The sequence below is a fragment of the Drosophila bipectinata genome, chromosome 2R (genome assembly GCF_030179905.1).
Source record: "Drosophila bipectinata strain 14024-0381.07 chromosome 2R, DbipHiC1v2, whole genome shotgun sequence".
Classification (NCBI taxonomy): Eukaryota; Metazoa; Arthropoda; class Insecta; order Diptera; family Drosophilidae; genus Drosophila; species Drosophila bipectinata.
In genome coordinates, this window is record NC_091737.1 from 10,918,605 (window position 1) to 10,946,505 (window position 27,901).

At 40.9% G+C, this 27,901-nt stretch overlaps 1 protein-coding gene and 1 long non-coding RNA gene across 10 annotated transcripts; one reads left to right on the forward strand and one right to left on the reverse strand.

Moving 5' to 3' along the window:
* Nucleotides 1–573: 573 nt before the first annotated feature.
* Kank (kank) lies at nucleotides 574–27,880 on the forward strand. 9 transcript variants are annotated; one of them, XM_070277990.1, is made up of 12 exons: nucleotides 574–631; nucleotides 1,830–2,416; nucleotides 13,988–14,031; nucleotides 18,541–18,827; nucleotides 18,974–19,454; nucleotides 23,466–23,911; nucleotides 23,974–25,319; nucleotides 25,716–26,147; nucleotides 26,209–26,455; nucleotides 26,516–26,728; nucleotides 26,835–27,035; nucleotides 27,104–27,880. In XM_070277990.1, coding segments are annotated over exons 2-12 (3,867 nt in total). In that variant the 5' UTR covers nucleotides 574–631; nucleotides 1,830–2,414; the 3' UTR covers nucleotides 27,272–27,880. The 9 variants fall into 9 exon arrangements, with proteins under 9 accessions (XP_070134091.1, XP_070134090.1, XP_043066148.1 ...); XM_070277989.1 differs by having other exon boundaries at nucleotides 590–1,045; XM_043210213.2 differs by having other exon boundaries at nucleotides 590–891.
* LOC138926134 (uncharacterized) lies at nucleotides 4,884–5,777 on the reverse strand. Its single transcript, XR_011442494.1, has 3 exons — nucleotides 5,455–5,777; nucleotides 5,195–5,292; nucleotides 4,884–5,138 (listed from the first exon to the last, which is right to left on the reverse strand). It is a non-coding gene; the product is annotated as an uncharacterized lncRNA (long non-coding RNA).
* Nucleotides 27,881–27,901: the final 21 nt, after the last annotated feature.

Sequence of the window (27,901 nt, forward strand, 5' to 3'; positions counted from 1 at the left end):
TGGCGTACAGAAATAATTAGGAAACCAAAACGTGCTGTTTTAGAGTTGAGGATTTACAAAAGGAATTAAAAACGATATCAGAACAAAGATTTGTTCGTATTTTAAGATTCAAGTCATAAAATGAATGGACATGATATTATCTCAAATATTGTATAGCAAAAAGAGTATATTTTCAACTAGATGTTTTTGAAATTAAGATCAAGAACTATGAATACCTAGAACTCGGCATCTATTCTTGATGTTTATAAAGATAGACGGCAGAAACCAAGTTTTTCAGCTTCTCCTATAAAGTATAAACAACAATATATTAAGCCTCATCATTTAATTTCTTACAATTCATCTCATTTTATTAAAAATATCATTTGTTTTCCTCCAGGAAACCCTGCAACCACTCAGCAACATGCACCCACCAATACATATTGCAGCAACATGTTGCTGGAACGTGCTCCCTCACCTGGTCGATCAGCAACAACAACCACCTCTAAGCCAGTTAACCCATTGAAGCCTACACAAAACGAGCTCTGCCGACCGAGCAGAGACTGCCTTAGTTACCTGTGCTTCATTACTGAGCCGTAGCACACCTGGCGCTCAGTTGGGAGCAGTGCGGCCAGCGAACAACAACGAGAACTCGGTACGCGATTCGAATTCCTATCCAAACAATTTCAATGCAAATCGGGTTAGAACTGTATTCTTGGCAATAGGGAAGCGGCCAACACCAGGGAGAGAGAGAGAGTTGAAGTGAGAGTGAGAGAAAGATAGAGATCTGGCCGGCATCGGGGTTTGTGGCAGCTGCAATATCGCTGATGCTGCAGTTGCAGTTCGTACGCGTCGCTTGCAACACCACAATATCGCATCGCTGTCCGATTTCGATTTCCGTGCGGCAGCATTGTGGTTAGTTTCCAAGTATTTGTTTTGTGTGGGAAAATGCGAAAAATTATCCGGCTTCGGGTGTTTTTTGCTGTGACCATTAAAACGTTTTGTCGCTTGTAATTGTGCGGCCGCTGCTTTTGTTTTGCCTTTAAAAGAGCAGTTAACAGTGCAACAGGTGCGTGAAGTAAACCAAAAACAAGTTGCTGCCAAAACGAAAAGTATCTAAGCCGTGTAATCATTAAAAGTGCATTAGACAACCTGCTGCCATCGTCAGACATATGTACTTTTGAAAAAAAAATTGTAAAATTCACTCCTGGATCCCCGGGAGATGGAAATTCTAAGGCCTTTCATCAGTCTGGCCGTCAAGCCGTCAACCCGTCACTCAGCCACTCATTCACTTTGTCAGTTTTAATGCACCTGCAATGACTTGTTAAAAAAAAAATTAGTCGAGAGATGCCCCTTAATGTTTTCCGGACCTCGGACCAGAGCCAGCCGCCTTTGGAGTCATTAAAGAGAAACAATTTCGCACTAAAAAGTCAACCCACGTCAGGTTGCCAAAGTGCTTTATAAGACCAACAACCCATAAAGTGATCTCAAAGCGAGTAAAAAAAATAAAACACGCATTTGGTATATGATAATAATAAAATCTGGCAAAAAAGAAGGCATTTGACTTTTGGCCAGTTGGAGTTATTTGGCAGCTGCAACGCCAACGCAAAATTCTTGGCCACGATATTTGGTTTATTAGTGCGGTTGCTTTGGTGTGGGTTGCTTGGGAATAGCTTGAGATTGTAGGCCAGTTCTAACCTTGGGATTATGGTGTCTTAGTATTCAAATTTTATGGCCCTCCTTTGTTTAGAAATTCCTGAAATTCCGAGAACCAGACTTGTAGCCATAACTCATCGACAGTATCCTTTATTGTAGTGTCCATGTCATGAACGTGCCTTTAATTTCCTTAATAGATATTTGAAACTGCTCATCAATTTGACGTAAAACAAATGTTAGCCATTAGAGGCATGTTCTGCATAAATGAAGCATGAATAAACGGTTGAACCTTAGCGGCGGCACAACAGCAATGTGGCATCGGTATCTAAGCTGAGCTGAGCGGAGCGGAGTGGAGCTGGGCTGAGGCGAATGCAGTCAAGGCGCACTTAATTAACATGCAACTGGCAACGTTTTCGCGTAAACAAAAATAACAAAAACAATAGTAGCCATTAACAATAACAACGATAAGTTAAACGACAACGACAAGCGTTGAAAAAGTGCAATCCATAGGAAAAAGACCTCGTTTTCAACCAAAAGGTGACGAAGACGACGAGCAGTCTGAGTTTTGCCAATCAGCCAGCTAATGATGCTGCACCAGCCTGATGCAACTGGGGATTCGCCCTGCAGCTGCTAATTAAACTTCGTGGACGAAAAGGGGAAGGAAATTGCAACATCAACAATATCAGCAGCAGCAACAGCAAAAGCAACATCAGCAACAACTTCAACAATCAGCAATTACTGCAGCAACAGCAATATAGCAGGAGCCACAAAAAGTATACATAATGTAAGTACATTTCAGAACATGATATAAAAAAAGGGCTTAACAAAATTATTATGTTTATTATGTTTTTTAAGTCATATAGTACACTGGAAAGAATAATTAATAATATTAAGTATATTATTGACACACAAATATTGTTTGGTTTTATTACACTTTTTAAATAAATAGATTATTTTTATAAAAGATCTAGTTTTTATCTTATTTCCTCAAGTGTATCAACTGTCTTTTTGACTTTCTTTCGAACTGCTTCAGTAGCAGAAACAGCAGCAGCCACCCCATCGACTTTCTAAGCCAGTTGCCAATTTAGTGCATTTGGCAGTTTTGGCCATAGCCAGGGGAACTGGCCAAAAGCGGCTGGGCTGTCACCGATTGTTAGCCACTGGGAAGAGGTAGACTGCAGCCCGTAGCCCCAAGCCTGAAGATTGCAGACTCCAGACAAAGGCAAAGTCTTCCACTGGCGAAGACTGGGTCGCGTGTTTGACACAAATGCCGCAAATAGTTTTGAAGGCGGTTTGGCCCCACTGCGATTTATGGTCAAAACCAGCGCGTTGACTTGTTCAAAACAAAAATGTGTGTCTCAGAGAGTGTGTGTGCGTGTTTGTTTCCTGTGACTGGGCTGATTGCGTTTTAATAAGTATCTTGCAGATACTTGTACCTTTCTACCAATACAATACGGGCCGTAATGTTGCATGTTTACTTCAAGTGGCAGTAGAAGCCAATGCGCAGCCCAAGACAACAAGGCACGAAAACTATTGGCCGGATGTAGGCAGAAGTTGGCTTGTTAGCTCGCGTGCCTAACTGGCTAAAAACACAGTGGGTCACAATGGGTTAAAAGATGCCCATCAAGGCCCCCTGGGTTATTGGAGGCAACTACTTGGTGAAATCTTGATTCGATAGGTTTTCTATCAACAAACTTTACGCCTAGGTAGTTAATAAGGTTTAAACATTTTCAAATTTAAATAAATATTAACCGATCGATAGTCTGTAAAAATTATCCATAAAAATTCCAATGGGCTTTTCATGTTTTGATAGATTATTGGCTTCAAATAAAAACCCAAAAGTTACACAATTATGAATACCATTCGGCTATCGATCATGAAAACAATAGAAAACTATTATTACTGTCCAGCATGGGTTGAGTTTGCATTTATCTGACCATTGTGCTTTTGGCGGCTTGGCTTTGATGGCCAAAAGATCTATGGTATTGGCCAGGCTATTTGGCAATTTGTCGCTGAAATACGGCAAGTGTTCGAGTGACGGAGTACAGATGCCAGGAATATCTTATTTTTTATAAGCTCCACAGTTGCAATGCCCAAGATCGATTGGCTGCGGGTCGTAATAGGCTTAAAGTGATTGGGAAATGCAGTTAGAGCCGAATCGAAAGAGCCATTCAAAAAGCATTGGCCACGCCTCGCGTGCAGCTGTGACCCTCAGCCAACATGAACTTGGCTAATAAAATAAACAAACAAATAAAAGCGGGTAGCAAAAAGTAAGAAAACCGCACTTTTACACAAAACTCAGTACAAGACAGCCAATAAATGTCCGACAGTGCAAAAAGGCCATAATAATAAACTTAAATAGACGCACAAAAAAGCCTCAGACTTAATGCTTACAAATTTGAGCGCTAGTCGAGTTGCAGTGACTGCACAAAAGCTTAAAAAAAAAGCCAAGAAAATAACAAGTTTTTTTTTATGTGTTTTGTTGTTGTTCAGTTTTTTGCTTTGTTTTAGCGGCACTCATTAGCCAAGTTATGAGCAGGGGGCTAGGCTACAAAAACAGTAGCAGCAAAAGCAAACAACAGATGCTAGTATTACAACAAAATATGGTTAAAACGCTTAAGCCAGTGCAGGCACAGTAGCTTATAAAAGTTTATTACCAGTGGGTTAAAGAATGGTCAAGTTTAAAAATATATGACAGGTTTGACAAGTTCATGTAAGCCATAAAATTCTTAATCTTAGATCTTATTCTAAAAAGAAATATTTCGGCTATTCCTAAAATTTCAAAAACTTTTCCTAATCATGTTAATTTCATAAATACGCTAAGGTGTATTTTTTCCCCCAATATCCTCCTCATAGTTTAAAATTATGTTAGTAAACTTCTTCACTTCACTGTTGCAGAAATTTGATGCGTTTCTGCTGCGATTCACAGGCGTTTAAAAACGCCCCGTTCCCATGGCCCACCCAATCGAGCGTTTCCAGCTTATAGTATACACGTTCGCTGTAATCAATTAAATGAAATCTAAGCCCGGCTTAGCTCAGCCAAAAAAAAAAACGTTTTGTGGGTTTTCTAATATTATCTACAACAACTATAAAAACCATAACAACATCGCCTAGACTACAAAGTTGCACGAGTCGTGTCACAAAATAAAAAAAACCTTAAAACTAAAAACAAAAAATTGGTTTCTCATTTTCTTTGGATTTTTTTTGTTTTCGTTTCGTTTCTCATTTTTGTGGCATTGTTTGAGCGATTTGTTTGAATTTTGCCGACTGGCCGCAGCGTTTGGCTGGGAGTCTCGTGGAAGATGCCTCGCCAGCTTTTTGGATATTTTTTCCCCTTGGTTTTTAGTTTTTTTGTGAGCTTCGCAGTGAGGAGCTGAGCTGTGTGTGGCTTGGCATTTCATCCCAGTCACGCTGCAAAGTTATTTGCGCCGTCGTGCAGGGACCTGGGTTCTGGTCTCGTCTCTTCTCTGTTATTATGCCAGCCGGTTTTATCGTCATAAAGAAAACTACACACAAAAAATATATATAAGAATCAAGCGGAGAAAGAGGCAGAGATACAAACGTCTTGGGCTTGCAGTTTTCGTAATCTGAGCCTTTGAGCCTTTTTTGATTTATGCGGATTTTTGGTTTAAACTATTGGCACTTTCGGTACTCTGAAAACTATAAAAAAATTCTTCAAAATGTTTTGAATTTTTGGAAAATTTATTAAGTTTTTCATTCTTAAGGGATGACCAAAGGCCAAAATCTCAGGTTCGAAAATATAGTTTTGTATTAGTTCCAAGATTTTCATTATTTTTAGGCTTATTTCTTCATCTTACATACATTATTCTTATGAATACCAAAAAGAGTCTTCATTAGTCGTCTTAAAAATCCTCAAAAATATCCAATTACTGAAATTATTCTCTTTCCCAGTTCAGTTTCATTCTTTTGTATGCATTTTCAAGTTAAAAAATGTATTTTTTGACTCTGCACCTGTTGAATTTAGATATTTTGTGAGAAAGCCCGGCCGAATTGTTTTGCCAAAATGTTCTGGCAACAAATCATCATCGACTTGCCAGCTTTTGACTTATTCCTCACTCGTCTGATTTGACTAAAAAGTAAGTCACAAGATCATTACAAATGCAAAAAGCGTCCAGACCCGAGGCTTGTTTGTTTGCAAATGGCAAGTAATTTTACTTTGTTTCGCTTTTTGTTTTTGTTTGAGTTATTTTTTATAATGATGAATGAAATCAGCACTCAGCCTTGCCAATAGCTTCCGCTCGGAGCTGGACAATTGTCTGAGCCATGCCTGTGAGTCGGGTGAAGAGTGTGTGTCTCTGAGGTCCAATTATATTTTTGTTATAATGTTGCCACCACTTCAGTGGAGCTGGTACCCCTCTCAGAAGGTTAAACTTTGGCGAATCATTATGCTCTGGGGCATTTGGACTTGAAGTGTTAAAGTACATACCATAAAATTACTTAATTTCCATTGTAGATGAAGTTGATGGTTGATGGTCTTCCATTGTTGCGGTCAAGTGGGCTAATAATGACGGAAACTTGATACCCTCGAGGGTCCATAAAACTGTGATTTGTGTAAAAAATGGCAAGGGGACACGCCAATTTATTGGCCATCCCTCGAACTGTCATCAGCATTCCATTCGATTCGCCCCCTTTTCAACCACATATCGAATATCAATTTTCGAATTCTATTTATGCTTCGACTCGTTAGCATATGACACACAAAAACCTTAAACAAATGGCCACTTCTAACGAAGCCGTATCGTAGTATCGAAAATGTTGTCACCTTTTTTGCGTTTCTGGTCTCCAAATATTTGCATAAATTCATTAGAAGTCTTCCTCCTCCACCTGTTCCACCTAAGCCCGCGGCCAAATGCGCAATTTGAACCGGGAATTCGGGGCTTAACATAGAAACTGATTTAAAATTTTTGTTTATGTGCTCACGATTTGACCGTAAAGTGGTCGGCATATATTTGCAATATCTGATTGCCTCGATGTCTGCCATTTACTTTCACCGCCGCACATACCTATTGCCAATTGCAATTCAATTACGAAACACGATACGCCCAGATCGGAGTGGAAGTTAAATCCCCCCGCCGCCATAGGGGAAATCAATGGAAACAAGAAAGAAAAGCTTAATTTGCACGACGCCGAAGTTTATTTACCCTTATAGTTAAGTGGCTGTTTTTGTTGTAGGATAATATAGGATATAGTTGGACATTGGAATTTCACTATCAAAATTCACACAAAAAAAAAAATTAATTTCCCTATTCTTCGAGCCTGCCTACTTGCAACCTATGAGAATCGAGGAGGAGGGCGATATTTCTTAATTAATAATTTTTTAATATTTTCCTGAATAGGTAAAAAAATAAAGCCTCTTTACCTCTTGTACTACCTCTTAAAGTTTACTCTTCATTACTATTCGGCTTCTTGGCTCGCTTAAGAGTAATAAATGCTTACATTTTTAAAGCTTACAGTTTTTACATTGGATATAGTTGACCGATTCCTATAGGAGCTTAAGTATCCTACCAGTTCGAAATAATATGAATAGATTGCTTTTAAATTGAAAGACTAGTTCGCGTTAAAATAGACAGAAGGAAATGATCCTGATCAAGAATATCTAACCTTTATAAGTTATAATACCCTCTGCTAGGGTATGTAACATAAAGCGTTCATTTTTATTAATTGGCGGTAGAGCTATAAAGCCGCCACAAGCCAACTGCAATAGAGACAGGGAAGTGGTGGTGGTGTCAAGTTTTTAACATGCCCCCATGTGTTCATACATAATTTAGGGTTTGCTAAGATTTTTGTTTTCAATTTTCGCAAATGCTTTAACAATGATTAATGTTTGGGAATAAGTATCCAACTGTTTCCAGGCAACAAAATTAATTTATCCAGTTAGAGATCGTTTTGTTTCCATTTATTAATTAACTTACTGATGAAATTTAATCATATAACAATGTATTTATCCAATTTGGAGGCGGGGTACATTCATTCAACTGACATTGTCGTCATCAGTTCAAGTCGTTTTGTAGCTTATCGTATGCAAATTGCGTATACGCCCCGATGGTGAGCTCCATAACAACAAAATCGCCAATTGGCGAAACTGCCAGCCAAATGTCAAGCTCAAATCTCAAAATCTGTCACTGACTTGGCTCTCTCTCTAGCGATTCCCCCGCAAAGCTTTTCTCTCATTAATAGTTGATCGTTAAAATGTGTTTTGTTGTCCGGTGGAGAAATATTTTTTGAGTGATGCAATGTAGCAGTCTGTCTTGATTTACAGTCAAGATACGTACGATAACCTCACTATTGAAGGCATTGAAATTGCATTAAGATGGTTGATAAATCGACGGATGAATTTTATAGTTTTCACGGAGAAAAATTGGTAGGGGATTGACACTTTTTATAAATAGTATTTTTGTAAGAGGAGTCAGCAGTCTAATCAGTACTTAGACATGAAGAACTTTGAGACATGAAGGCTTTTATTTGGGTTTATAATCCTTTAATTTTCAGAGAGACTGCTTAAGACAGTGTATAAAAAAGCTACATTTTTTAAACTTGTGTGTTTTTTGGCTCAGTGTACTGCCATTTCAACTGCCAGTATGTAGATTGTGGGTGATGATGATCTTCAATGGCGATCACCTTTTTCGCCTAACGATTACAAGCGTTGGCAATTAACTCAAATACTATATTTACGGACCCCCCAACCCGTCCAATGCATTGGCGCTATAGTCGGCTTCATGGCTATAACATGCTATATCATAATTTACAACTTTTGACGTCAGGCTCCAAAGAGCACGCGTTCACCGCAATTCTGTTTTCGATTATGCGCCTCATGCCTCATGGCTTTTGGCAGTCATAAGACTTCATCTCTTGCACTCCCAGCACCCCTTATATATTCACTATATAAGTCTATCTATCTATATAAATGTGTATGCCCCTCCTAAACCAATCGTCCAATCTCCCGGGCTCAAGCTCCATCGCTGGCCTTGATGGCTTGCCCCTGGCGGCGTTTTGTATCTTGCGCTTGCATCTTGTATCTTTTCGCTGCCGCCTGGACCGACCGCCCGGCCACATGGGGCGGCTGCTGCAAAAATTTGTTAGCCTGTCGTAAACTGCGCCAAATCGCATAAATTATAAACGCCATAGACCGTTTATCGATATGCAAAAAATATCGTGTTGTTACCTTTTTTGCCCATTTTTTTGTCGGTTGTTGTAGCGAAAGTGTCGATGCCCAGATCCGAGAAGAACGGTTTTTTGTGCCTTGTGGCCAACAATTTCTTTTAATTGATTTTCAACAGTCGTGTGAGTTTTAGCCCCAGACCCCACCACCTCAGCTCTAGACTGTTGACTCTCTAGACTGTATAGACAACGCCAACGCATGAGATGCGGCCGGGATGACAGGTGTTGATTGAAATGACCCAAAAAAAGTCTCGAAAAGAAGGAACAATGCGCCAGTGGAGATGGAGACATGATTTTTACACTTTAGCCATGTTTATAAACAGCTGGGAAAATATATTTTGTTGGAAAACAACTCAATCACATTAATGAAGCTTTGGGAAAAGAATATCAAATGACTTGACGGGTTAAAATAGAAGTAAAGGGGGTAAAAGCTATTAAAAGCACTTAAAAAGGAAGCAGGGGACGGGTTGTTATGTTTTATTCTCAAAGCAATCTATTAATCACTTAGAAGTATCCTTAGCCTTTTCCCTGATATCTTACTAGATCACGCAGGCAATATGATACCCGGTACTTGTAATTTAACTTCCTTAAAGTACCGGATATGAATCCAATATAAACTACAACTAGAGACGCCAACATGTCAATTTCCCAATGTGGGAGCCCCTTTCCGCCGTGGCTCACTTTTCCCTGAAAATGTAATAAATATAAATAAAAATATTGCCGGCTCTGACGCACTCGCACACTCTGACAGCTCGACGATAAGATAACACTCTCAGCACGCACTCACTCACACACTCGCCACACAATGTGTCAAGCTGCATGTCATGCAAGTACGGCACTTTAGATCTATTTACCGTGCCACAGGCAACATGCAACATTGAATAGCACTCGTGCCACAAAGCGAGAAGCTTCACAAAAATAGACAACCTCAAGGGGTTATCATTAAAATGAAATCAATGGGCTTTTTGGGGTGAAAGTTGTTTTTTTTTTTCAGGAATTTACTTTGTAACTTTACACTTTTGTATGTTATTAAAAATACTCATATACAAAAACATTACAGGTTTAGGTGGCATAAAATAATATTAAAAGGCTTTTTGTTAAAAAGTCATACATCAATTTGTTGTACCGAAGAGACACCGTTAAGCTCTGGGATTATCATGTAAAAAATTGGTTTCCAAGAGGCTAAGCTTATAGATATTATATGGAAGGTCTTGTATTTTAATAGACCTAACCTTTGTAGGAAAAAAAAGTATAAAGATATACAAACCTTTCCTATAATTGCATCTACCTCGTGCCATTAAATAATGTGCACAAATGCACTTACCAGCCTCTGATCAAAATGTTTGCCAGCTTAATTGAATGTTTGCTTTTTGTGGCCCCACAACTATCAATTGTTAATTATTTACACAATTGCCGCCTTATAGAGCAACTATGGGAAATGTCAAAGACGCCTATCAGTCGTCGGATCGATCGTCTATTGAACCCAAAGTGGTCGACAAGTGGCAGTCCATGAAATGATCGTTTTATTTCATAATTAGTATTTCCCTCGAGCTTTGATTTTGAAATTTATGTTAATTAGCTTGAGTCTTTGTTTTGTTTTCTGCGGAACTTTATGAATATTGTATTAGGTTTTCGGAGCAATAATAAGCCGAGAGCTAACGAATTTCATGCTCTATGAGCTGTCCGGCTAGAAATAAATATTTTTTCTATAAAAAGTGTCGCGGGGCTCTAAACCAGAGGAGTCTACATGGAGCTAAGTGAGCCGGTTTCCGTTTCTGTCGAATTCATACCGAGGAATTATTAAACAAGTTTTATGTTTTTTAGCCAGTGGTTTTCACGGTTTTTAATTATGCGTTAGTGGATTCTCTCTCAGTGATTTAATGTGAAAATAAATTGCTGCAATTATTTATGCGTCACACCCAATCGATTTCTATTTGCCAAAGGCTATAAAGTCTCTCCAAAAAGCCCACTCGTTCCCACAATAATGGAATTTATCTGAAAAATCTAAGAGTCTGTAATAATTCAATCCGCTGTAGCCCGCTGAGAATGTTCAACTACTGGTATTTTTTTTTTGGCAGTTTTCAAACCTGGGAAGTTGAAATATTAAATAACTTTATGGAGTAAAGCATGTAAAATTTATAAAAGTTGTTGTCAACGTTAATTAGTTTAGGTTAATGACTTGTTTTTCTTTCCATTTCGAGATGAAGCAACTCTATTTCTCGACTGTGGCGGCTTCTGTGTGATTTAATGAGGCCTGAGGATGAAAGATCAAAAAGCCAGGACAGGGCGACACCTTTCTAACTTCATCAATCATGGCAAATGCTTCCGCTGCCAGAGATACAAAGATACATAGATACAGTGCTAGGTGTAAGTTTGCTTATCGGGCGATTGGGAATTGGCTTGTTTGGGTGTTTTCTGAAGCGGACTTGTTACGAACTGGTTTTTGGCTTTTATTTTTTTATTTATGTATTGTGTTGTGCTGCTTAGCAGTCACTTACTTATATTTATTAATTATCGTATCGATAGCTCTCTCGTTCGAGCTTAGCCCCGGAGGCCAAGAGCAACAAAGATACACTTGGCATTGTGTTTTGTGTGTTTGGGGGTTGTCCGATCGGTTTGGCGGCAGCCAAAGTTCTTTTACGATCGTCAGCAAACAATAAAAAAATGTATAAACGAATAACAAAAACAAACAGAAAAGATACAGACGACTACATGTGAGTCTCACACAATCACACAGATACTCGGGCCGACCACACACTCAAAGACGAAGCATAAAGTTCAGGCCGTTCAGTTCGTGAAGTTTTTTTTCCACCCGGCGCATTCAGTTTAGTTCGATTCGAGCGATTTTCGAGCGCGGAGCGTTTTTACAGCGGAAACCGGTGACAAAAAATAAACTGAGACACGAAGTACGAACTAAATCTAAAAAAAAATGACTCAGCTAGAAGCTAAAAAAACTAAAAACTAACTAAAAAGTGCAACTGTGGCAATGAAAAGTGCTTCGCGGGACGATTTTAGTTGCCATGGCAAGAAAGTTTTTGTCTGTCGCCATCGGAGTTAATTAATTTCGCCATAGAATTTCCATCAGCTTAAAAATAAAATCAAAATAGAATAGACAAGACAAGCCAAATGCTAATTAAAGGCCAGACCAAAACCGCGAAAGCCATCGACTAAAAGCCCATTAAGAAATAGCGTATGCAGTGGCATGAGTCGACACCTCAGCGATATGATACTGCCCCCGCCGCCCGATTTCGACTCGGGGTGCCCCTTTTACGACTACGATGAGTCAAAGTTTGCCGAAAAGATAACCCACCTGACGCCCACCGAACAGGAAGCAGTCAAGCGCTTCTGGAGGTAAAAATAATGGGCCTACCAGCCTAAACCCGATTCGATCAACGATCCGGTGATATCAACAGACTCCCCCGAAAGGGAAGGAAGTCGCACCAATTGTGTGGGGAATTGGGGGATTATGGTGGCCAAGAGTTGAAGTGTTTTTCTATCCATTATGGAGGTGTTAAAGGTGTGAATCGAGTGCTTGTTTTGTGTGGCATTGAGATAATATCAATAAATGAATGTGCTCTTTCCGGCCAAGCTCGGCTCTAATGGAATCAACAAATTAGTTATGCCTTGTTGTTATATGTTATTTTGAGTGATTTTTGAAGGAAAATATTTTTTTTTTTTGGCAAAATACAATGACGTATAAAAAGCATTTTTCCGCAAACAATTGAATATTTGAAAATTGAAAAGAAAACAGGGCATCTTGAGTTTATGATCGAAAGATTTAAAAATATTGGCAAATTTTCAAAAGATACAAGGTTTTTGAATCAAATGGCTATCAAAAATAATCGGGGTCTATTTTCCATTCTTGAAGATCTGTGTATTGGCCAAAACACATATCTTTCTCAATGTGAAGATGTCCATAACCCGTGCATCCTCTGGTCATGAGCCATGAGCAAACCGAAACCAATTATCACAATTTATAATTATGACAACGATGCAAGTAAACAAGGAAAAGCCGAAACAAATTGTGGCTAGACAAAAAACCTAGAAGGCAGAACATAAAAACAACAAGTTTCGTGTATCATAATCATAAACACGCATATTAATTTGGTCTGCAATCCAAAAATACGCGATGCCGCAACCGTTCCACATGAATGCAACTTGCCGCCGTTGAAAGGGGACTGTGGGGCATCACCGAGATGGGGGATCATGTCAGGCCTTTTTCATTCATGTAACGTGCAACACAAACAACAACAAAATCACCAGCAAAACCACATAAATCAGTTGACGCATAAATTTTCATTTTACATAAATTTTCAAATTGGGAAAAAAAATATGGAAACGTGAAAAATGACTGAAAAATATGGCAGCAAATTGTCAGACGGCTTTCAATTAGATACCTTGGCGAAATATATTTTAAAGTTAATTTTCAGCAAAAACATGACTGGCAATTAATTAAACAAGTCAAACAAAAATAATTTTAAGGTGAAGCCTCAGGTATGGCCGGGCTAATTGCATCCAAATTTTCGAAACTCATCGTACAAAACAAATTATAAATAATTGCAGTTTCCGTTTCCAGCAAAGTGGAAAAATGAAAAATGCAGCACGCATGTTATGGTTTTCCAGGAAAATCGACTGGGTGTATAGGAGGATCAGGGCGGCAAAGTTCACTAATGAGTTTCTTGTGGGGATCTGGAGGAAGGGGGTGTGGTATTCTCCGGATGATGGTGTGGACGAGAGCCATCCGTGAAGATTATTGGGGATTTTGTGGCGCACGCATACTCCAAATGTAATTTTCAAAGTGTGTTTCCAAATACCAAACAAAGGGGGCGACAACAAGAACTCAAAACGCTGACAGTTTGATATATTTTATTATAATTTCTAGCCGCTGGCAAGTGTGGCAAGTATCTCTGCCCATATCTATGTATATCCGTATCTGTATCTCATGTGTATCTTCTGGGTATTTGTCGCATTCTGGGCTGTGCGTTGCATTGATTTATTTTTAAAATTCTGATAGCAAAGACAAATACCAACAATTGTGTTGGACAAAGCTCTTTCTATTTATTTCCCAGCTCTTTCGCAATTGCCGGTTGTTTTCTTTGCTTAAGATATTTTATCTTTGTTGTCTTTATTTGTGCCAATTTCCCCAACAATAATAAAAATGGTTGTGTTGTTTCAGGTCGCTGGTTTTGCGGAGTCAACGCGCCTTCATTGAGGAAAATGGTAAGTAAACTAAAGCTGAAACACACGGCGTGGGCCATGGCTATAAAAATATAGAAACGTGTCTCAGGCCCACATGACTGACATTCTACAAACGACTGCAGATACCAGATGTGGGTCAACTTGACGCCCGCACAGATCCGCAAAAAGCCGGGCCAACACCCACAAAATCCCAGCTCCCTCACCCCTCTCTCTCTCTTTCAGTCTCTCACTTCACACATGCAGTGTTAACAATACACTTAACCTGGCCGAAAAGGCAAATTTGTCACAGCGGCGCCCCAACGCACATTTTCGCCACAAAACTTGTCCAAAACCTTAAGCCTTCGTCCCACTCGCCATTCAAGAAAATATTTCTCGACTCCTTTATGGAAATCAGTTTTGGCCAATACCCGTAACCCGTAACACCTCCAGCTGCCACTACTTTTTAGACTTTTAATTAAGCCAAAAATCAAAACTGGTTTCGGGCTTAAATACAAATATTTTCCTCGCTATCAAATCAAATGTCGGGTCGTTTATTTTTCTTCTGTTGCCAATTTATGAATAGCGGATGTGAGTTGACAGTTTATGTGGCAGTGGGCAGTGGGCGTGGCCGGTTTTGGTAGGTCATGTTTCAGCCGTTTTTTGTGGGCTTTCGGCGTTAATTGAAGCAATTAAATTGGGAAATGTAAATGTCAGCTGGCGGGGCCACGATTTCAACTCATTAGCCACACACGATGTGTTTCAAAAATGAAAAAGTTTATGACACGTTGAAAATCATTAAAGCCAAGAAACCATAAACCAAGGAGCCCACTAAAAGGGACGACTTTAATTGGGTAATTAAAATTTGGTCATAAATAGGATGAATTGCGTCTGGGGAGCACTTAAAAAAATGGAAAGAAATGAAAAGAAAAACTCAGGAAGTTACGACTATCTAGGAAATCGTTCTGATATTATGAGGTTGATATAACATCCATACTAGAAATCCATAGTAACTGAACTATTTTTGAGAAGTTATAGACATTTTATCGAGTACCAGGTATTATTAATTCAAAAATCTCATATCACTTCCTTTAAAAAAATATCCAAGCCTCTAACTCATTTAATTATTACGATATTTGGAACATGTTAAGTTATTAAAACAAATCACTATTCATTAAATAACTATAGTTAGTGTCTCTTGATTATGGCTAATATACCCATTATTCACTTATTTTATTTTTGGCGATGGCATTTTTTTTTTCCTCTTAGCTGTCGAGTGAGCTGGGGCATGCAATTAGATCGAACAGCATTGCACGTGTTTTGCATAATTAAATTTTTGCGCTTTACGGTAATTTGTGGCTGTGGCAGCAGCACTTGGGACCGTTAGCTTCATTAGCTGCCACAGCTGCAGTGGCCAGAGCCACAAATAAAGTAAAATAAAATAAAATACCGCCTACCACATGTGAGTCCAAAACCTGACAGTTGAATAACCAGTTTTCGATTTGTCGAGTCTGCAAAAATACTCAATAGTTTAACTAAGATTTGTCTTTTCTTTGTCGACTATATTTTTAGGTATTTAAAGTGCATACAATCTTCGCTTTTTGGAAAACCATTTGTTGTTCGAATTTCATTCACAAGTCGAGCTCATTTTGTATGCCGGTCAGCTTTTCTGCAGAATTCACCGAACAAAACGCCTACGCCGAAAGTGTAGTCATTTACAAGAAGTCTGATCAACATGGAAACGATCATGATAATGATGCTTGGAAATCATTCAGAGGCAGGGAGACTCGGAGGAGACACGGATACGTGCCCCACTCATGCTTGATCGTAATTCAAGTCGAGTTAATTTCTTAATTTTTATGTGAGTCGGGTGCAGAGTACGATTTATGTGATTATGTAGGCGCCCTTATTTGGCCCGGCATATCGTGTGTAAATTGAGTTGTAAACTCACCAACTAAAGGTTTAACCCTTCAGCATTTACACGTGAAAGTTAACGTTTAAAAATAATTATATGTTTTATGGTTAACCCCTCAATTAGTTGCCATTAGGGGAGCCACATTCTTGGCACACCCACACTCTTCGCCAAATCCACAATCGATGCCAAATTTGTCTTTGGTTTCTCGAGTGATTAAATGTGTCTGTGGTCATATACTTAGTGCGTGTGTGGGGGTGAGGATCATGATAATTAAGCCAGTGAACAACTTTGGCCGTGGCCATGGAGCCGCCTGCTAATAACGGCCACTCGAACTCATCAATATGCTGCCACTCGAAACGGTCCAATACGTATACGCCGTGTAGTGCAGCGCCAACACTTTCACAATATCGACACGCCCACCTTAAAAGCGAATCGTTTTTCTACCCACACTTTTCATTCGAATTCATGAATGAATGAAAAGTGAAAAGAGCAGATGATGCAGTTTAAAAGACAGAGAAGCTTCAATAATATAACTCGGATCACAGAAAAAAAATAGAAAAAAACCGTTGCTGGATTATGGACTAAAATCGTTTATATCTTCTATTCGTCTAGGCTATTCCTCTTAAAAATTGGATAGTTATTGAAAAAGATATGGCCCATGCTGGGTGTTATATTGTCCTTCCATGCTATTGCAGATTTTGGCAGGGACTTCTTCAGAAAATTTGGAAAATATTTTCTCCCTAAATTTTGATGCATGTTTATGAAGAATTTATCTACCATTCGTATAAGGCATTCCTCTTTAAAATCCAATAGTTATTTGCAAAGATATTGACTTCTTTGTGAGTTATACCTCGACTCCCAGGCATTCTTCAAAATGTTTGATGGAAACCTTAAGAAAGAATAATAAATATAATTAAAATTTTATTATTTTAATTTTACTGAAAAAGTTCTTCTGCATTTTTATACCCTTGCAGAGGGTATTATAATTTTGTCCAAAAGTGTGCAACGCAGTGAAGGAGACATCTCCGACCCTATAAAGTATATATATTCTTGATCAGGATCACCTCCTGAGTTGATATGAGCATGTCCGTCTGTCCGTCTGTCCGTCTGTCTGTCTGTCCGTCTGTCTGTTTCTACGCGAACTATTCTCTCAGTTTTAAAGCTATCGTCTTGAAACTTTGCACACACTCTTCTTTCCTTTGCACGCAGTATATAAGTCGGAACGGCCCGGATCGGCCGACTATATCCTATAGCTGCCATATAACTGATTGATCGGAAATGGTATAACTTTGGTGTTTTTAGAGTTAGAGAGTTCAAATTTGACACGAAAGCTATCTTTGGCAAAACATTACGACATGCCAAATTTCATAAGGATCGGCCGACTATATCCTATAGCTGCCATATAACTGAACGATCGGAAATGACCCAACTTTCGTTTTTTTGAAGATAGAAAGCTGAAATTTAATACAGATTCTATTTTTGGTCAGTTGATCTAACGTTCCAAATTTCATAAGAATCGGCTAACTATATCCGATGTTTGCGATATATATCCGGTTTTAGCTGCAAGGGTATATAAACTTCGGCTCCGCCCGAAGTTAGTTTTCCTTTCTTGTTAGTTCTCCGACAGATGGCGACAGGGCAGAGCTTAATTTAACTTCTCTCTTTGGGAATTTGATAAGCGTGGCTAAATGGCTAAATGCCTCCTATCTTATCGGTTCCAATTTGCTGCATGATGAATATAGCGAGTATTTGTTATTTTCCCGACCAGTTGGCTGAAGGCTTGCTGCGGGCACACAACCTCCATTTATTACCAAAAATTTTCCCGGCTCTTGGATTCCTTCATATCGCTGGTCGAAGAATCCGAGGTCGACGCGCAGGAATTTCAAATGCTTTAAGTGCTAAATCGAGTTACCATAAAATAATATGCTGTGGAATCTACTGTGGCTGGGGGTACTGTGGCTCTATCATGACTCAAAAATGCCACAAGAAAGTGAGTGAAGAACAGGAAAAAGCTTTAAGATGATGAATGCAAATAAATTAATTAAACAAAACACTGTCGGTGTTTGCTTTACGCTTTTAAGTTCGTTTAAATTGTATTATGTCCCTGGTTAGGCGCTCTAATGGCTATTACGGCTAATTATTTCCAATCATTATTTAATTATTGTATTACACGATTGCAAAATCGTTGCCATCAATGCCGCAGCTATCTCCAATTGTAAATATCTCGAAACAGCCCCCGGGGACTACATGAAATGCTCGTTATGATTCATCCACCTGGCCATAAGTGGTTTATCTAAATGAACCGAAAATTAGTTATTATAAGGCGCAATTAGGCATAAATAAGGCACGAATTTATCTCACGGATACACCGGCATTCCTAGAACTACGTTTTTGTACCTGCTTGGATGCCGTTGGTGCTCCGATTACTAAATCCCCACACGAAACGTGTTTGATGGAGGGCAGGTGGTGGCGACTTCGTCTGCGATGCACAGGGAGATACACATACATACATTCTTTTTGTTTTCATCCGAATATCTGACTGTCTGGCTAATACCAAGAATCGACTGCTCAAGTGACCTTGGCAGTGTCATTTAGAAACCACAAGATACTGAATCGTTTTTTGTTTGTCTCTCTTCCAGCTCGTCCATCGTCTGGCGGCGGCAGTGGCGGTGCCTCCTCCTCCGCGACCCCAGCGACCATGAGTCGCTCGGTGCGCAGTTGCAGCTGCTGCCCCTATGGCTACCACATCGACCTGGACTTTGTGCGCTACTGCGAGGCCCTGGCCCAGGCCAAGCCCAGCGAGGAGGAGCAGCGGCGCAGGGATCGTCGGCGTTCCCGCAAGTCCATGGAGTTCATGCTGGGATTCGAGAGCCTCTTTGGGGGCGACTGGCAGGCGGAGACGCGCGTCGAAGGCAAGCTAACAGAGGTATGTTCTGAATGCTCTTCAAACTTGATCCACAAAATCTAATCTAATTGATTCTGTACATATTCCTTCCAAATGCTACTGTGAGGTCCCCTTTGATCATCCGAATCTGTAATTAACTCGTCACCTTTTATTAATTTTGCATGCAGGCCGCACATGAAAGCGAACCGGACTCGCCACGCCCCCCAAACCAAGCGAATCTGTCACCGTCACAGTATAACACCACTCCCTGCTACCGACCACGATCGTCGTCCGTGCCGCGCTTCACTTACGGCAGCATACCGCCCCGTTCGGAGTCCCCCTTTGGCACCGCCTCCTCCACCTGCTCATCGCTGAGGGGCGGGGTAGAGAGTGACGCCGGAGTCTATCAAAGGCGTGCCCCGGCGATCAGTCCGCCGGAGACACGGGCCTTCCTCCATGAGGCCCTCGACGAGGTGTGCAGCGACTTTGAACGTACTTTGGAGCGGACCTCGGTGAAAAGGCGAAAGAATCCCTACAATGGTTCCATGTCCATGGATCGGAATAACAACAAACTCAGTTTGAGTTTCAATAATGGATATGGTTCGAAGGATACCCGGAACGATAATCGCTTTGGCAACAGCACGTGGGACCGATTCTTTGATGTGACAGGTGAGTGGGCGTTGAAAACAGAGGTCTCCAACAAAAAGAACTCCAAAAATAGAAAGAAAAGATTGCTCAATTTATTAGTTTCTGGCTCTGGGGAGGATGATTCATAGATTTGGCAGATACTTTTGCTTTCTTTTCTTAGCAATTAGCGCTGCTGCGGCACATGTGACATTTTTACGCAAGAAAGTGTGAAAGATTTCAGGCAGACTTTTAGAAGGCAATTGAAGAATCACACAGTGGAAAGAAAAGTGAAAGCTATAGTTAAAAAAACTATAAAATAAATATTATACGTTAATAGTTTTATAGCTCTTGCAGATAAGGGAATGGAAAAGTATTAAATCAATTGGAAAGGGAAAGTCAACTGATAAATTTTGAACAACCTCTTCAGAAAGGAACGTCTTTCCTTTACAATTCCTAAATGTTTTAAGATTTAAGAGAATTAATTCCATTGTCTTTATGAAGTTATCTTAGCAGCTGTGCTGTCAGATCAAAGGATATTTCCATACCTATAAAGTTTTAACCATTATAGACTTAAACATTTTAGAAAAGAAAAAAAATCAAATAAGCTAGTATTGCAGTTACAGTTCAGTAGAGTTCAGCCACTCCAAAAGATACAGATATAAATATACGTACGAATACAGAGTGCTTTGCATCTTTGGCATTTGAAACTCAATTGGCTGCCTTTTTGGTAGTTGCAACAACATACACCATGCGGCATGGGGCAAGCAACTTCAAGGCAATTCTTGAGGCGTTCGTATCTTAAATCAATTTGAATTGCGCATTTGGCGCTCAATTTGCATGCAAATTTTGCTCTCGATCGTTGGTTACTCCATCTCGTTTTTCTTGTATTTGTTGATGCCATAAATTTGCCATAAAGTGTGCAAAAATCAAACAAAAACTCAATGCAAATAAACAAATCAAATTGTCGCTTTCAAGTTCTGTTTCTTTTTTTTTTTGGTCCCAGAGGACATGTCATTGATTAATGTGTATATATGGCTAAATGACCAGTTCCTTGGTAATAGTCAGGCAACAGGCCATTAATAATTGGCAAATCACATCGAACATGGCTATAAGAAAACCATTCCTTTTGCCAAAAGGCATTAGTCGGGCCCAGAAATCGTTTTTCTAACAATAGACGAATGCCAAAATGCGTGTAAAGTTGGCAAACCTTGAGATACAAAATTCGCAAGACTGCGGGCCCAGCCTATCCTTAAATCAGCCAACGTAAGAGGTTTTTTGTTTATAGAATTCAATTTATTTAAATCAATCAAACTATCCAACTTTTTTTTAATTAATTTAAAAAGAAGATAAGTTATTGGATGTGCCTTAGAGATAATGATGATTTATTCAAAGTTGGCCATAAATCAAATTTGTCTTCGTCTTCGTTTTGATTTGGCCTTGACTCAGAAATATCAACCGTATCGAAGCCAAGCAAACGTTGAATGCAAATTGATGTGCAAATAGACAATCAAAAATCAATATTATTTGCCTATCAAATAGTCCATAAAGTATTAACAAAGAAAAAGCCAGAGATCTCTCTGAAGCGTACATCCTATGGGTTTTTTTAATACTCTTTCATAAGGTATTACAACTTTAGTAACTAAGATTTCATAAAAATAGATATCCCTATGTTTCTACAGTATCTTAATTAAAGCCCTTAGCTCCCCTATTTTAGGATATTAAACCTTAAAGCCTTAAAGGGCATTTAAACGTCTGTATTCTTTTTGACTTGATTTTGCCCACGTCACTGAAATTATTGCTATCAGCTTTTGTTAATAATTTTGCATTTAGCTTATCGGAAAACGCACACACTCAACAAAAATATTGCCTACTTTTGTCGTTGCTTTTTTTAGTGCCCGTTTTTTATTTTGATTATTTAATTTGTATTTGCTGAGCGTTATCGCCGGAGTGTCTCTTTCTACTCTCGGGCTCTCAGCCCAATTGGTTTCTATTTTTTTTGTGGCTAGTTGTTGTACACGCCTTTTGCACAAGAGTTGGGTTAAATAATAACACGAAAATCTCTACTGCTAAATGGTTTTTCGTCGCTCTTCAAATTGTTTTTGCCGGCGATGATGATGGTCGAATGAACCAGCGAAACAAAAAAATTGGCTGAGAGCAGTTTGTCGACGACTTTCGAACGAACAGCATAAAAATGTGTCTCTCCAGCTGCAAACTATAATAATTCAAATAATATTACGAACTATTTTAAACGAATCAACTAAATAATACGCGACAAAAAATTCTTAATTCGAAAAATATAAAAAATATGTGACAAGCAGCCGAGAAAACATAAAAAATGATGAAAAACAGCACAAATCAATGACACAATAAAATACTCTAATAAATTCACGAAACCATCAACTATTTAAAATTCTTTAAATCACATTTAAAATAAACAAAATTCGAAATTAAAAAAATGCCAACGATTCTACGAAAACTAAAACATGAACTTCTACGAAGTGAGTTACAGATGTGCCTGTTTTTTTTGGAAGCCACTGTGTGCCGCAGATAACATGTGATGAGTTTTTGCTTTGATCTGTCTACATTTTGCTTCGATAGCTCGCAAATAAAATAATTCAATATTGTTTATAACCCAACACGCTTTAATTAGCACTGGCTATGATAAGAACCGAAAATAAATCTAGCTTCTGGCCTTGCGAATAACAAACAGACAACGGCCAAGTGCAGTGTCTAATGCCTTGGCCCATAAAGGCAGCCAAGTGCAGTGCTATGCTTTTGCTCTAACCAACCGAAATCAACTGAACAAATCAATAATAGACAATAACAAAAATAAGTGCAACAGCTGCGATGTTTTACTCGGCGGATGATGCTCTGCCCCAGAGGCGTCGTCGTTTGGTCAAGAGGGGCTTCAAACCGAAGTCGGACAACAAGCCCGGTTCGCCGACGAGCTGGTGGAGCGATTGTAGGTTCATTAGCTTAAGGAGGCTAGAACTCTATTCAGTTTTTGACTTGGTTCTTTGCTAATTAGTTGGGCCATAAAAACTGATTAATTATGGCTCGGTCAATGCTACCCAGCATCACGCGTCGACCGCCCCGCTTTCTTTTAAAAAAAACCTCTCCCTCAGACTTGGTTAGAATACTTTGAGATAATTTGGCATCAAATGCTTAAAAACAACGGCGAAAACTAACAAGAAAATTGGGGAAAATTGGTTAGAAAATAAGTTCTTTAATAATTAAAAAGAAAGCATCTAAGTATCCTTCTTTTTTGGTTTTATATTTAAGCTTTAACTTTTTTTCAAAACCTTTTTATTAGTTCAAACTTTTGCTTCCAATTTTTCCAGTGCATTTTAGGAAAAAACAGCCAAATTATTTTTAAAGGAAAGTTCATTGCACACTGAATTTAAGTAATGGCTAGAAAGTGGGCGGCAACAGCCACCAAAATACTTGGCAAGGCTGACAGCCCCGAGATGACTAACAAATTTTGTTTTGCTGTTTTTTGGGGGGCGTACAGTGCGTATGAGGAATATTGGACAAATGCAGGGACAAAAATAGCTGGCCAGCCCAACCATCTGGCCATAAATTAAATTTAACTTTTGTGTTAATAGAAATACATACATGCAGTTAAATAAAAGACCACAACAGCCTTGTGGCTTATGGAAATCTAACCCGTATGTTTGCTTGTTGGTTTGTGTGTCACAGTGATAAACAAAAACTAATATTGAATAATGTCCCAGGTTTCTTATCTTCTTCGGTCATTTGTTCATAATCACACATACAGGCAAGAAAATTTTAGTTTAGGTTTTGCTTCACGTAGACTAGCATAGACAAAATTTGTTATAAAAATTAGTTTGCCAAAGAACGAAGTCGTTTTTATCAGTGACTTAGGTATTAGCTTGAGCATTTTATGATTTCGATTTCATGGAATGCAGGATCAGTCGTTTAGGGTAAACAATCATGTCCTCCCTGCAAATAATCTTCGGTAGTTAGAAGGGACTGTAATCCCCCTGCATTTCTTAATCTTTCTGATCCTCTGCATGTCATTTTTATTTCCAGATTACTGCTTGGCGAAAAATCGATCCCCCAATAGTTCACCGAGTAGCCCCTTTATGCGCTCCAAGACACTGCCGTTGCAACAGCGCCCCAGCCCGGCCGAAGTGCAATACGAAAGCTATGTCCAAGCCGCGGTGGCAGCCAATGCCAAGTCACCAGTAGAGCAGTTGGAGTCACCGAATGCTGCTGTTGCAGCCACACCGCCGCCACCTCCACCCAGACGCCACCATCTTTTGGCCAGCACCCCCACCTCTGGTTCTACCCCCAAGGACCAGCCGGAAAATGCTTCCATCAGCGGAAACAGTTCGTTGCAATCTCCAGTCATCTCCGACGCGGGACATCCATCAAAGGATGCCGAAGCTCTGTTCCAGATACGCGAGCAAATGGCCTTGAGTCTGAAACGATTGAAGGACCTGGAAGCGCAAGTCAAAGTCATACCAGATATGGAGGTAAGTTAGAAGTGAGTTACCGAGTTCCTATTAGTAATAAAAAATTATTCTCCAATCAACAGCGCGAGCTAACTTCCCTGAGAGCTGAAAAGCAGCAACTCTTACGGAAAAACGAGGATTTACTCCGTGGCCAACGACAGACACCCTCACCGCCCAGTCCGGGTATAAAAACCGCCTCTCCCATACAGTTTACTCCACAAAGGATCAGTCCAGTTTCGCTCGAAAGCCTTGGCGCACGGATACGCAGTACATCCACCTCTGCCTCACCCTCCCCGAGTGTTGTTCGGCGAGATGTGTCCACCCAGGTACAACCGCCTGCCACCAGAGATGTAAAATCTGGCTTCGCACCAGTCACCCGGGATGCTGGAACTCAGCCTTTCGAAGTAGTCTACTCCAAGAAGGAAATGGAGAAGAAGGTGGAGCAGGCTCTTCTCCAGGCAGAGAAGGTGAAGCAAAGAAAACTCATCACGGTGGGAACTCAGATGTATGTTCCGAAACGCGAACAGCGCGATTACGGTGTACAGACCCAGCAGGAGAGACCCAAGCAGACGTACAATGTGGGCGTGTCTGCCAAACCGGCCACCAGAGAAAACTTCACCAGTTGCAAGCCGGATGTACGCAGTGTGGGCAGCTCCGAGGACAGCGTGGACGCTGAGCTGTGCGCCAAGTGTAGTGCTCAGGAAACTCTTCCGCAGAAGGCGAAGCCAGCAGCCCCACAAATGCCCGGCAGGAGCAACACCTTCAGTTTGGGCGAGAATGAAGCTCTCTCCGTTGTGAGGAAGACAATAGGATGTCAGACATCCGTGCCGCTGGTGCACAGTGCTGGAAGTCAGACCGCCGCCACCGCAGTACGCTCCATGGGAGCTCAGGTTAGTCCCCAGCAGCAGAACACGGGGATTCAGTGCGTTACCGAGCAGATGTCACGGACAACGGATACTAAAGGACTGCAGCGCCTGAGCCGGAGTCACACGAAGGGAGAGCAGGTGGCCGAGTCTGTGCCACGTCCCACCACTCGCCATGCATCCAGCAATACGGATAAGGCTGAGGAGCCAGAACCGGTCAAGCCACCCACCACCACCCACTCTGCTTGCAACACGGAGGAGGTCCGGAAGCGGGATGTAGGTTGCGGCGACATCGTCAAGCCGCACATTTCGATAGCCTGTGCGGCCAACTACTGTGATTCCTGCAAGGAGGCCATCCAGGAACTGGCCAAAGACTTCTCCAAGGCTAGCTCCACAACCCCGGTAGCAGGACGCCGCTCCGTGTCGGCGGATTCGCGGATTCCACGGCCCAAGCACCTCACCAGTCCCAGTCCCCAAAGGCGGGAGTTCAAGCGCCAGAACACCTACACTCTGGCCACTCCATCCCCCACGCCCAGTCCACAGGTGGAGCGAAAGGCAAAAATGAGGTGAGAAAATAGAATTTGGCCCACTGTCCCAGAAACCAACTTAGCCAAGTTTCGCAAAAAGCATTTCAGTTTAGACCCGAACCGAAAGCATGCTTTTGCGCAGTGGGGTCTGGGCCCAGTTAATGCGAAATCAGTGTCTTGACCTTCAGTCGAGTTTTGATTTCTGTTTTGCCAGAATCGCGTTTCTGTCGCTTCTTCACTCTTCTGTTGGTTTCTTTGAATTTTGGTTTTCCGCATGGTGGTGCCAATGTTTTCCAGCCTGAGCAGTTTCACGTGCTATCCGCTGCTGGTCAGCGGATGCTCGGCTTTGCTGCTAACGTGCGTTATCCTACCATAGACTCTTACCTCCATAAAAGAACTTCATAAAAACCATATTAATAATTTCTTTATTTTTAGCACCCTGCAGGAGAAGCCGCCTAGTGTGTCCAGTTTCCAGACAGCAGATCCCATGGCAGAGTCCCAGAGCTTCATCAGTCAGCCGCAAAAGGAATCGCTGGACCTCAGCCAAATCGGTGACGACGAGTTGATTGTACGGGAGGAGAAGAGGGTCAGTATAAGCTGGTCGCGGGATGCATCACCAGCACCACTGATGACATCTTCGGGCACCGCCAAGTCCGAGTCCCCCGACCAAGATCCGTTGCTGAGCACGTCCAGCGATTCGGCCAGTCCACCCATAGATGTCCAGATATCCCAGGGGGCCCGTAAAAAGTCCAGCACGCCACTCAAGTCTAGTCAGAGCGAGGGCTCCCAGGTGACGGTGATTGAACGACCGGCCACCAAGGCCCAGCTCCACCAATTGGCCCAAGCGGACTCGGAGCCAAGGCAGAAGTGAGTTGACATTCTCTGTTTTTAAATCCTCATCCAATAACTGTCCATTATCCTGTTCAAGAACTGAGCTGCCCAAGGAACTGAAGGCCTCTCTTAAAGCCATAAATGATTCGTTGCTGAAGAAACTGGGCGCCAAGCCCATTTCCTCGTTGAGCCTCAAGCCAGCCAAGAACATCATCCAGGATCATTGGTTTAAGATCTCCAGCACACTGGGAGCGGATCCCCGTGAAGTGGAGGATTATTTGGACTACTTTGAGTCTCTTTCCGTCCCAATGCTCGAGTATTGTGTGAACCTATCTGACAAAAATGTAAGGCTTATAATCAGATAGTGTATGATCTCTTTTTTTAATAAACTTTTTATTTTTTAGGGAAATACAGCCATGCACTATGCCGTTTCGCATGCCAATTTCGATGTTGTATCCATTCTGCTGGATTCCAAAGTTTGCGACGTAAACTTGACGAATAAAGCCGGATACACATGCGTGATGATGGTGTCCCTGGCCAAGCTGAAGCAGCCCTCCCATCGAACAGTCGTCCAGCGACTCTTCAAGATGGCCGACGTCAACTTGCGCGCCACGAAGGTAGGTAAGGGCCCCCCAAAAATGGCCCAAGCCGGAAGTAGCCCACTGACCCCTCTCCGTACTTCCCCCTACTAACCCTACCCTTCCTTTTCCTTCGCATTCACAGCACTGCCAGACCGCTTTGATGCTCGCTGTATCGCATGGTAATGCTGACATGGTCAGTGTGCTCCTGGAAGCCGGAGCGGATGTCAATATCCAGGACGAGGATGGCAGTACTGCCCTAATGTGCGCCGCCGAGCACGGACAAGTGGATGTTATAAAGCACCTTCTGTTACATCCGGATTGTGATTCTTTAATAACTGATGTGGTGAGTGTCAGGATACCATGTTCCTCGGTTCATCTTACTAATAATTGCAACTTCATTTCCATTTCCAGGATAACAGCACAGCTTTCAAGATCGCCTGGCAGGCTGGTCACCGGGACGTCGGACTGCTCCTGTATGTCCATGAGCAGAAGCTCCGGGACAAGATGCCGAACCGCAGCGACCCCATGAGGACCTCTTTACGCGCCGGGCAGGTGCACAAGAAGATGCCATCGGAGTAGAGGAGTGCCATTTCGTTACACTGTATTAGCGGCCAAATTGTCGAACAAAAACACTTAGATTCTAGGCTCAAAATAGCAATTTTTGTAGGGCTGCCAGAAAACATTCCAAAACGCAGCAAAATCACTCAATTGCAGCTTCGATTTTTAGAGATATTGTATATTTAGAGTACGTTTGGTCATATATATATTTTATTTATTGTACATCTAATTCTAGGGCTAGCGCGTAGAGTTGTATCTAATTGTAATCATAGTTTCGACCTTTAGTAACGAAAGCAGCAGGCTCGTCTTAATTATATAATATTTTGTAACTGATATAACTGATGTATGATTTAAAACCTCTGTGCACAGGCCAGGAGATACAAATCAATAGATGATTTGAAGCCAAAACCAACCATATCAGCAATCGACAATGCAAAAAACGATATATACTAACACTGAAGAATTAACAATGAATCAAACTGACAAATTACATATATTTTAACAAATCAATGGTTAGTCGTTAGGACTACCATGTGTATTTAATAGAAATTAAACAAATCGCCGAATGCGAATAAAAATCTATTTTAAAACCAAGTGTTTTTTCGAAATAAATAAAATCAATAAATAAAATACATGCCTTTTAAATTTAAC

Coding starts and splice junctions, on each gene's coding strand:
- Kank (XM_017252948.3), top strand. CDS start 12,014: ATGAGTCGACACCTCAGCGATATGATACTGCCCCCGCCGCCCGATTTC. Junction 12,163..13,987: donor GCAGTCAAGCGCTTCTGGAG/GTAAAAATAATG, acceptor GTGTTGTTTCAG/GTCGCTGGTTTTGCGGAGTC. Junction 14,032..18,540: donor CGCCTTCATTGAGGAAAATG/GTAAGTAAACTA, acceptor TCTCTCTTCCAG/CTCGTCCATCGTCTGGCGGC.